The sequence below is a fragment of the Rousettus aegyptiacus genome, unplaced genomic scaffold (assembly GCF_014176215.1).
Source record: "Rousettus aegyptiacus isolate mRouAeg1 unplaced genomic scaffold, mRouAeg1.p scaffold_m13_p_4, whole genome shotgun sequence".
Lineage (NCBI taxonomy): Eukaryota > Metazoa > Chordata > Mammalia > Chiroptera > Pteropodidae > Rousettus > Rousettus aegyptiacus.
Genome location: NW_023416307.1, coordinates 145,616,437 through 145,627,305, shown reverse-complemented (window position 1 = coordinate 145,627,305; position 10,869 = coordinate 145,616,437). Strand labels below are relative to the sequence as shown.

At 34.2% G+C, this 10,869-nt stretch overlaps 1 protein-coding gene across 2 annotated transcripts in view; it reads right to left on the bottom strand.

Moving 5' to 3' along the window:
- Positions 1–2,059: 2,059 nt before the first annotated feature.
- LOC107517728 (programmed cell death 6 interacting protein) overlaps positions 2,060–10,869 on the bottom strand; it is a 51,100-nt gene continuing 42,290 nt past the window's right edge. For both annotated transcript variants that reach the window (XM_016158788.2, XM_016158789.2), the window contains exons 13-18: positions 9,422–9,670; positions 8,948–9,082; positions 7,737–7,831; positions 5,010–5,115; positions 3,707–3,894; positions 2,060–2,998 (exon numbers count right to left, since the gene is read on the bottom strand). In XM_016158788.2, the coding sequence (XP_016014274.1) occupies positions 2,824–2,998; positions 3,707–3,894; positions 5,010–5,115; positions 7,737–7,831; positions 8,948–9,082; positions 9,422–9,670 (948 nt within the window). In that variant the 3' untranslated portion in view covers positions 2,060–2,823. The remainder of the gene's footprint in view (positions 2,999–3,706; positions 3,895–5,009; positions 5,116–7,736; positions 7,832–8,947; positions 9,083–9,421; positions 9,671–10,869) is intronic.

Sequence of the window (10,869 nt, the reverse complement as noted above, 5' to 3'; positions counted from 1 at the left end):
TTATTTCACAAATTGCATTGTATCAAGAAGCATTTTTACAAAGTATAAAGCTCTAATGGAAAATTTTTTTTTGTTTTGGACTAGAAAGACTGTTGAAAAGAACGTCAGGGACAGAAGGCTGTGAAATCTTTTTTTCTGTTAACCATTTAGATTTGGGGAGGGGGATGATAAACTGCAAATAAGATGGGGGTACAGGTACATGGATACCCCACAAAGACAAAACGGTTTGCAGTGATATATGACTATTTTTCTTAACTGAGAATAAAGACTAAGGGGCACAGGAGTAGCCACAATACTTTGCACCAGACTGAGAAGTCAGGTCAGCTGTCTCCAACCAGGAACAAGAAACAATAGTATTTACTCCACTTCTGAGTAGCTCCCCTATGCAGAGCTTTATTTCTTGAAGTATAATACATAGCCCAACTTAAATTGTCTGGAAATGGATTCCTTTCTTTAGGTTAGGAAAATAATTGAAAGCCCTGATTATAAACATAGGTACAATACACCTGAACCAGAGTGACACTCTAACCTTACCTCTAAAACAGCATTAATCAGAACAACTTCTTAGGGTATTCTGTAGAATTACAAGATGCTAAGCAAAGGGGGAAAAGTTTGGGAACAGTAACGATGACAATGAGGGCTTCCATCTTGTTTGCTAGAATGCAAAATGGTCCTAAGAGAAACTTCTTTCCATGAGGTACCGTAATGAAACTAGAGGCCTGTAAAGACAGACCCAGCAATGAAGGGCTGCAGGAACTTGGTTATCTATACCTTAAAAACAGATGACCAAAGTATCCTCAATTACATAACATTTATGATGAGTGGACAAACAAGAGGGAATGGGTCTGGGCTGCTGCATAAATAGGCTTTACTGACAAGAGTTGAGTGAGTCAGGCATGCTGGAAGAGGAGGCCACAAGGGGCTGTGGAGCTGCCTCTCCTAATTTCTGAACGATGATCCTGCGCCTGTCTGGGAGCAGGCCAAGCTTAGCACGGGGAATGGGCTAAATGGCCTTCTAGCTTCTCTTTGGTCCTCTGATGCACTTAACTCCTTTCTTTAGTGCTGTCTTTCCCCAAGAGAATATTCAGGCCAATTAGTTTTGGGGTTTGTTTTTTTCTGCATTAGTATTATGAATTATCAATTTGGAATATCTCTCTGAGTATCTTACGTTAGTATATGATACCTTGAATAATAATGTAGAACTTAAATGTCATTTACACAAGTCGAACAATCTCATGTCATACTTTTATGATTCTATATTAATAAAACTCAACTATGGTTTGTAAAAACTTTTTGCCAAGGTTTTAACTATTGGACTTTAAAACATTTTTGATATTCCATGTAAGGTCATTTATATTGCAGTAACAATCCTTCACGTTTTCTCCATACAACAAAGTTAAGATTTTTAAAAATATACATATATTTTTAAACCAATTCACCCTTTTACAGTCATACCTTCAGTCCAACATTTAAAATATAAACCCAAACTGTCAATGAAAACAACAGTGGACCAAGTGACATTATCATTTAAAAGAAACAATAATGCAAGAAAAAGTCAGCATTAAAACTTGGATAATAAACAAAAATGATTCACTGGAAAACTGCTCATATGCCTTATATGTTCAAAAGTGAACCTCACACAGAAAAGAGACCCCATTGTGATACCAGACAACTCATTCCTTTTTCATTCCAAGAAGGCTGTCAGTATTTTTACTGAGGTTCATACAGTGATTAGCAGAGATTAATATTAAATATAAAGCCTATTCCAGAATTGGCATATGCTCCCAAAAACTGTTTTGTGTGCTCCCTGAATTATAAAATAATCCAATCTTTAGGAGAATAAAAATGAAAGGAGTTAAATCTATTCATATACATTGCACATTGAATGTTGCTAAGACAGTAAGATAGAAAAATGGAATAGAAGGGCACAGTAATTTTCTTTAAACAATTCCATTATATTGGACAGTATTGTGAATGATATATTTTAATCAGGTATGCAAAGATTACCAGAATTTGTACCAATTTCTTGGAGAAGCTAATAAAACATTAAGCATACATATTCATTTGAGTATTTATTTGAAGAATCTTTGGTAGCAATTGTGTTTCTTCCACATTATAGGACTTTTCAAAATAAACATCAAAATCAATTTATTAATTAGCATATGAAAGATAAATTATGATACTATTCTTTTCATTTTCCCGTAACTTGCACTAATCATGCACTTAAACAGTTATCTATTTAACTCATGTACATATAAACGAGAGACTAATACCAGAAAGAAATTAAGACAGTAATGAGAATCAATGACAAAACATAACAATAACAACTGTTCTTAAGTAATTTATTTTTAAATTATAAGATTACAATGCTTTGATTATGCAAAATAGCATAATGGAAATTAAACCAAATCAATAAACCAAAAGAGAAAGAAAACTTTGTTTTCTTTAATAACAGTACTTAAACCATCATCGTAAGTATCTGATGTCCCAATCACGTCTTATGTAGACATAAGAATAATCATTTCAAATGTTTCACTTGTGGGTTTAATTGCTCATTTTCAACTTTTATGAACTGTAATATAATTTATTTCAAATCCTATCATACCTAGTGTTTATACTGCAACAGCAGCAAATCTTACGTGTGCAATCAAATGTGGAACTGGGGCACAGCTTTTAGCTTTTAGCCGCAGACAAAAATTATACACTGCATTCAGTACAATAGAGTACGATGTATTAACCAGAGCGTAGAGTTTAGTACACTTATTGCAGGATTGGTATTTCTCTCCCTTTGAACTGAACCAGCTGAACTTCTGAGCTGACATATTACGGCTGTGGATAGTAAGACTGCTGTGGGGGCTGAGGGAAAGGGTATGAAGGCTGCTGGGGTCCTGGGTATGGAGCCTGTCCAGGGCTCTGATGATACATTGGTGGGTATGGCATATTATACTGGCCGTATGCATAAGGATTATAGCCCATGGGCATGGGCATTTGGCAATACCTGATGGGAAAAAGAAAACAAAAGAACTGGATTGGTAAATGAAATACTAAAGAGATGAAACATATAACAATTATTCTAAAACTAATTTTTTTCAAATAAGTCATTTTCCCCCATTTCTCAGTTTTATTAAACAGTGGAGAGAAAAAATGGCTATTTCAAGGTACAAGTTAGAGAAAAGTGTTCCTATCCTGTTATTAATTAATGAAAGAATATCAAATTCACTACAATGAGCAAAATTTACTGTTTATAAATTTCTAATATTTAGACAACAAAAAGTACTATCTGAAGCACATCTTAAAAGGTAGTCAACTGTCTTGCTTTTTAAGATTAACAAATTATCACAAAGCAAGCTGATCTTTAAGAAAGCACATTCCGTATTTAGACTTCTGTTCAGCAGTTTATCAGAATGTCAAGATTTCAAAGTATAGGTATGTAAATAAGGCCCTGTTCATCACCTAAATAAACAAGACCATGGAAACCCATTGTAACTTCCAAACAGAAGAGATGTATTTAACATAAATCCATTATGTAAAAACTAAATACGTAAATTAAATAAGCTTAGGAAATGATTATCCGACTGCTCGAATAAGTGACTATAACAGTATATTTATGACGCCTCCTTTCAAGCGATGATCCTATTTTTTAAAAGGCTAACTAGAGCTAGAAACATTAGCCAATTCATAGGCATCTGTAAAGTTTCAGCCTTACCCGGGATATCCTGGATAGGTGGGATAGGGAGGTCCTTGGGCCTGTGGAAGGGGACCTGAAGCAGGAGTCTGTGATGCAGCTGGTGCAGTCGTCCCAGTCCCCACTGGAGCTGAAGCAGTAGCAGAAGGAGCTCTATTTGCTGGAAGTACAGGAGGTGGAGGCCGGGCTGGGGGCTGGGGCTTAGCAGGCTGTAAGAAAAAGTGGGCACTGACCACAAAATGGTTCATGTTTCTCTCACACTGCTAACAATTAAAATAAATGAAAGCATATGAGAAACTCTAGAATCCAACCTGATATATCCCTAATTCCAATTCTTAAATGTTGGCTTATTGTTCTAGAAATGTACCATGGATGAGGAATAATTCTCTAATCTGTGGATACGCCACAGCCACTGCCCTTGTCCTGATGCCTAGTATTTAAACACCTGCTCATACTGCTCGTATCAATGGTCAGACATTTGAGGTGGGAGGTAGGAACAGGCCTTGCACAGTTTATTGCTATAATCTCCTCCGGCCCCAAGATATTTTAAATGAAAATTTTCAAATACCAGAAAACTTAAAAGAATAGTATAATAAACAATCACATATTTAGCAATTAATTTGGTAATTATTAACATTCGGCCATATTTGCTTTATCTATAGATATGTCCATGTACTTATCTATCTACGCAACTGCAAAATCATTTTAAAATTGTAAATGTCATGACACCAGCCCTAAAGACTTCACATGTAAGACCTCATATTCTCCTATATAATCACAATACCATTTCAACCTAAGAAAATTAATGAGTATTCTTTAATGTCATCAAGTATCAATTTCACATTCCAGTTTCCCTCATCACAAAAAAAGCTCTTAAAAGGTATTTTTATGAACTAAGACCCAATCAAGGTTCATGTATGCATTTGATTATCATGACTCTTTCCTCTCTTTTAATCTAGAACATGCCCTCCACCTATTTGTTTCTTTCTATGACATTCCCTTTTTTAAAAAGACCAAGCTAGGTACCTCATAGACTGTCTCAGTTATACATTTGTCCAACTGTTTCCTAATGGCACAATTTAACCACTTGTTTTATCACTGTATTTGCTATAGGCTGCAAGTTCGTTCTAAAGACTTGATTAGATTTTTTGGCAAGAATTCATGCGTGATGCTGTATTCTTCAAATTGCAAAACATCAGAAGGATGGTCACCTACTAAAAGTGGTGACACCAGATTTCTGAAATTTAAAGTCTGTTTTATCCTTTACAGCAAGCAAGCTGTCACTGATGTAAAACGTCCATTTAGAATGTGTGTGCTTACTGACCGTCAAGGTTCTTGGTGCTGGAGTTGGAGGAGCTGGAGAGGACTGATATGCGGGTGTAGGAATTGAAGGAGCACTAGGTTCTCTGGCAATGCTTTGCTGTAAGTCCCTTATTAAAGACAAAAGTGTTTCAATTAGAACAATTTCGAAAAACATAAAATACCAGGTCTTTTTCTTACTTATCTTCATACCTGAAACACAGAAAACAGACTCAAAATAATGATGGTATTTTAAAATACACTATATTTCTGTTCTGGACTAGAACTAGCTTAAATCTCCTTTCTCCCTACTATTTAATAAAATGAATTTAATTCTTATTCTACTTCTGAACACTAGGAAAATAAGCTTTTTCGGAGATCATAGTTATAGCTAGACTAAGAAACGTATGTATATTTTTTTCCCTTTTTACATAAAAAGCATACTTTACAAATTGTTCAGTCCCTTACTTTTTTTTTACATTAACTACTTATTTTAGAGATCTTTCCACACCAATGAATAGAAAACATTCTTTCTTTTTTAAATAGCTGCATTGTATTTCACTGTACAGATGTAGCTTCATTTATTTCACCAATTCTGGACATTTGATTTGTTTCTATTCTTTTCCTGCTACAGGTAATGTAGAATCAATCAGCTCATAAATATGTCATTTCTAGCATAAGCTAATATACCCTCAGAATAAATTCTCAAAAACAGAATAGTTGGCTTAAAGGATATATGGGTTTATAATCCTGATCTTGACAGCTAAATTGCTCCACATAAGGACTGCACCAATCCGCACTCTCACAGCAATGTATGAGACCTGTTCCCACATATATGCCAACAAACTATGTTATACAACTTCTAGATTTCTGCTAAATCTAAAAAAATGTCACTTCTGAGCAATTTTAATTTGTATATTTTATGTTAAATGAGATTAGGTATTTTTTCATATACTTAAGAACCATTTGTTTTTCCTCTGCAAAATTGGTTGCATCCATTGCCAATTTGGGGTTTTTTAAATCTTCATTAATATCTAGGAGTTCTTTACTAGTTAATAAGGCTTCTGCCTGATAATGTTTTCCCAATTTGTTAAAAGTTGACTCTGCTTATCATGTTATGATGAACTTATCCTTTTTTTTAATGGCCTCTGAATTTTAGAGTTATAAAGACCCTCTCCATTTCAACTTTATTAAGAAGTTATCCCATAGACTTTACATTAGACTTTACATTTCATTTTACATGCTTTAAGTTTGATCTACTTGGAATTTATTCAGGTATAAAAATGACTTTTGTTTTCTAAATGACTAGGCAGTTGTCCCTAACTTCTTCTAATTAATTTAAGATCTTTCTTACACTAAATTCATGTATGTATTTGAATCTTTTTCTATTTTCTATTCTGTCTTTGATCCAATCATGTACCAGTACCATTGTTTTTAATTAGAAAAAATATTATATATTTTAATATCTCATAGAATTAGTTTCCCTTTACTGTTCTTTTTATTCAGTTTTCCTGGCTAATCTCATTTGACTGTTTTTCTACCTGAGCTTTAGGATAAACTTGTCTAGTTTCAAATGAAAATCTGTTGATTTTTTAAAATCAAAATTATGTTGAATGCATACATTTATTCAGAATTAACATAGTCATGAATTTGAGTCAACCAACAACACCGTATATTTTGACTTCCTCAAGTCTTTTGTGACACTTGGCTGCCTAAAGGATCCTTCCATTGTCTTTTTAAGGCTAATAATTTATATGCCTTGGTGTTGGCAGTTCTTGCTAATTTTTCCAACCATAAAATACTTTCCATAAGCCTTTCCTGGTTTTAGGAAAAGGTTCTTGAGTATTATCATTTAAATATTTGTTTTTTTCACGATTTTGGTTTTTCTTCTTAGAGGGGAATTCAATCTTACACATACTGAATCTTCTTTGTCCATCTCTCTCTAATTCTGTTTTGGTTTCATTTTATTTGATTTCTTCATTTCTACTCTGTGTTCCTGTGTTTTCTTCACTGCCTATATTCTCCTTTTGTGCTCCTTCCCATTTCATCTTATATCTGTGATGGTTTTATTCTCTTCCTCTTTCCTGAATTCTGACACTTCACATTTTATCACTTCTTACTTAATCATCACCTTGAGTTCTGGTACTTCTGTTTTTGGTGTGCCTTAGAGAAATTGCTTCCCAACTTTTGTTTGTTTGTTTTGGTTTTGTTTCTTAATTCATGGTGAAATGTTAACCCAGCATTTTCATCTGCTCTGTGACAATATTATTCTGGTGAATGTTCTTTATCAATTAAGTTGTTAAATTTTGTTACCCTTTTCACCTTAGTAAAGATATTCTCTTCCTATCAATGTTGGCCCAGCTTTCTGAGTAGGCTCCTTCAGAAAGTGATTTTTCTGATACTCTCTGAGCTATTGACCCTGTCTTCTCCATGTTCTGCGCCTCTAGTGTATGTAACGGACCTATCTGCCACTTCATGGTAAACTGCTTATGTTTGCTGGCATTTCCTGAGATCTGCCACTGTGAGCTGTTTTGTTATTTGTGACATCACTGTACTTCCTATATGTAGAGTTTCTGCTCTTTTTATATTTTTGCTCCCAGATCGTAGTTGTTTGCTTGTTTATGTGTAAAATATCCAGGAAAAAAGGAAGGAAATTGCTATTTCGTACTGCCAAGTTCACCCCAAATGTCTCCACGTGGAATTATTAAAAGAAAAATACTTTAAGTACAAATTGATACACAAACAAACTTACTTTAAGAGTTCATCTCTTTCTGTCTTCCGTGCAAAAACTATATCACTGCATTTGTTCTGGAACCTGACCAGGATTTCAGTCAGCTCATTGTAAAACTATAAGCAAAAAACAAATATGATAAACATGAACAATTTTTTATATAAGGAGGAACAAAATCTAAAGCTCATTTGTCAATAATGGTTAAAACTAAAGAACCAAAATCTTGTGCATGAGACACAGTCATATCACTTAAGTCCAACAACTTAATATTAAATATGACCTAAGTTTCCCAAAGAAAATAATAAAATCACCTTTAGATAACAATGTCACCAAAAATTAAATGGCAACAAGTTTCACAATCATTAACATTTTCCCAATTACTATAGTCAACGATTTAATAAAGACACTAAACCTATTTAATTGGAAGAACTAGATTTGTACATTCACTTCAGAAATGCAGAAATTCCTTAGAAGAATTTCCCAAGGTTCTCTGGATTGTTTTTCAGCTTATCTATTTCAACAAAGTATTTTAAACCAAATTAAAATATTTCACTACCTTCCCTATTTCAAAAGCTCTGCATTATTTCTACCTTCTCTTCATAGGGCTTTACATCATATGTACCGTATTTACATCAAGATAATTTTACTCAATGAACACTATGCAGTTAAAGTACCAAAGGTGTGGCATATCTGAAAAGCTTGAATATCACTTGTTCACTCGTAAGCAGAGTAATTGTAAAAACAAATATAAGCATTTCTCTCAACTTTTTAAAAGGAAAACAATAAAATACTTAAAACATATTTAGTAAGCACTCTGAGACTCAGGCAATTACAAGTGTATCATTATCCAAACCATTAGCGCAGAATATAAAAGCCATTCCCGCCCACCTTCCCCACCACAGGTCAGCTTTGACTACTGTTTCCTCATAATTCACTCAAAGTGGTGAACTTTCCACCCCGCAAAAAGGTGTCACTGGCTTTTGATATCTCTGTGCTAATTCCTGCTACAGCAAATGCCTATTACCCTTTCTGCCTGGCAAAATACAAAATTCATCAAAGTTCCCAGGAAATGCTGCCAACTTAATTAAGCTCTTATAACAAAACTCTGAGACAAAATACATGAAAGCTAACAAATTTGAAGGAAAGAATAATATGGTCCAACTGGAAAAACAACTTCCCAAACTATACTTCCACATCTGTACTGGTTAGCAATTGTTCTTTGTACATCATACCTTTGTGCCCTCCTTCAAATTAGCTACAAGTTCAACAAAGTTGTCATATGCAGTAGCTAAATTCTTCAAAACTTCTTCTCTTAAGTTAGCTTCATTGTTAGATTGTTTCATTTTAGAAAATTCCTGGTGTGAGACCTTGTTAAAAGAAAGATTTATGATTTATGTTTATCAAATTAAAATAGTTCCTAACATTTTTATTGCTATTTTTCTAACTATAAAAATCATCTATGATTACATGCAGGAATTACTAGAAATTTACCTAATATTTCTTTTGGAGTAGCACAGCGCTTTAAATCTTTAAGTGAAAATACCACAAATTTAGTACATGTCAAAGCAATCAAAAATGATTACAGATCCCTATCAATACATACTAGTTGCAAAAACCACAATCCTAAATGAATACATATTTAGTCCAGAATTATCTTTTCTGTAATTTTTTAAAACATAAATCTTATTGAAGCGTATAAACTGCACCTGAATATTTTTAAGAAGTCCTTCCTGTTTCTTCAGAGATTCTTGGACTTTAGTGGTGAGACCTCCGTAGACTCGATCCAGTTCAGTAACAGAAAGAGCTTCTTCATTTATCACACCATCTTGAGCCAAAGCAGTCAAAAATTTGCTTGTCATGTCAAAATTCACTGATTTCAGGTCATTCTCCAGACCTTCTCTTTCCTTCTTGACTTCATCAAGATTTGTCAACAAGGATTTTAAGACATTTACAACCTAAACAATAATAACAAAAACCTTAGTTTAATTGCCAAAAAAAACAGAAGCCAATTTCAAGAAGGGACTTATAAATAAAAGTTCACTTATAAGCGGAATCTAAGGAACAAAAAGAACAAACTAATCAAAAACAGACTCACAAATATAGAGGACAATCTGGCGCCGGCCAAAGGGGAGCAGGTTGGGGGGCTGGGAGAATGGGGTGAAAGGTTAAAAAAGTACAAATTAGTAGCTGATATGTGGTCACAGGATGGGGAGCATAGCATAGGGAATGCAGTAAGCATTAATGTACTGGCTAGGTAGAGAGCCAGAGAAGAGAAAGAGCAATTAGGGGAATCATTTTATAAACTATATAAATGTCTAACCAATGTAAGGTATACCTGAAACTGATAAAATTAAATTTAAAAAAAATTCAGTCAGGGAGAGAAGATTTCTCAGAGAGCCAAGTATAAATTGTACATCAGATTTAGATATAGACATTGCAACTTTGATGAACTCAGATTTTAACAGCAACAGAGAAAATAACACTAGCCAAAACCTACAATTTACTGAACATTCATTATGTTTCAGGCACTGTCCTAAGCACTTCAAATATAATTTAATGTGTTTCATATAATATCCCATAGAATATATATTACCTTTATTCCCCCATGAGAAAGTTGTCTCAAAAACTATGTAACACACTCACAGTTACAAAGCTACTAAGGAGCAGAGGTAAAATCTGCTAAGTCTGCCTGAGTCCAAAACCAATCTCTTATCCACTTTACACTAGACTGCCTACCTCTTATGACTTTGAGGCAGAGGAAGGTGAGTTTTTGCCAAGTAAGTAGATACTCTATTTTGCCAACACAGGAAAACTGAGGGAGACTTATGGAGAAAGTCACGGAGGCAGAAAATAGAGAAATATAGATGGAGAGAATACTTTAAAGAGATAAAAAATAGATATAATAGAAAACTATAAACCATGTGCTTATTTTATATATTGGGAGAGAAAGGAGAGAGGGTTCTTTCATTAAGAATTTTACACTTTATTCAGTCCAGGCAGTCTCTGATTTACATCCATGTGATTCATAAAACCCCTCTATAGTAACAGCATTATAGTGTTCAAGTGTCCTCTAATGCCACTTACAAGTTGTCCTCTTTCACTGCCATCTCTCCACACTTTTGCTAGGACCACCAGGGAGAACACAGCCCCAATT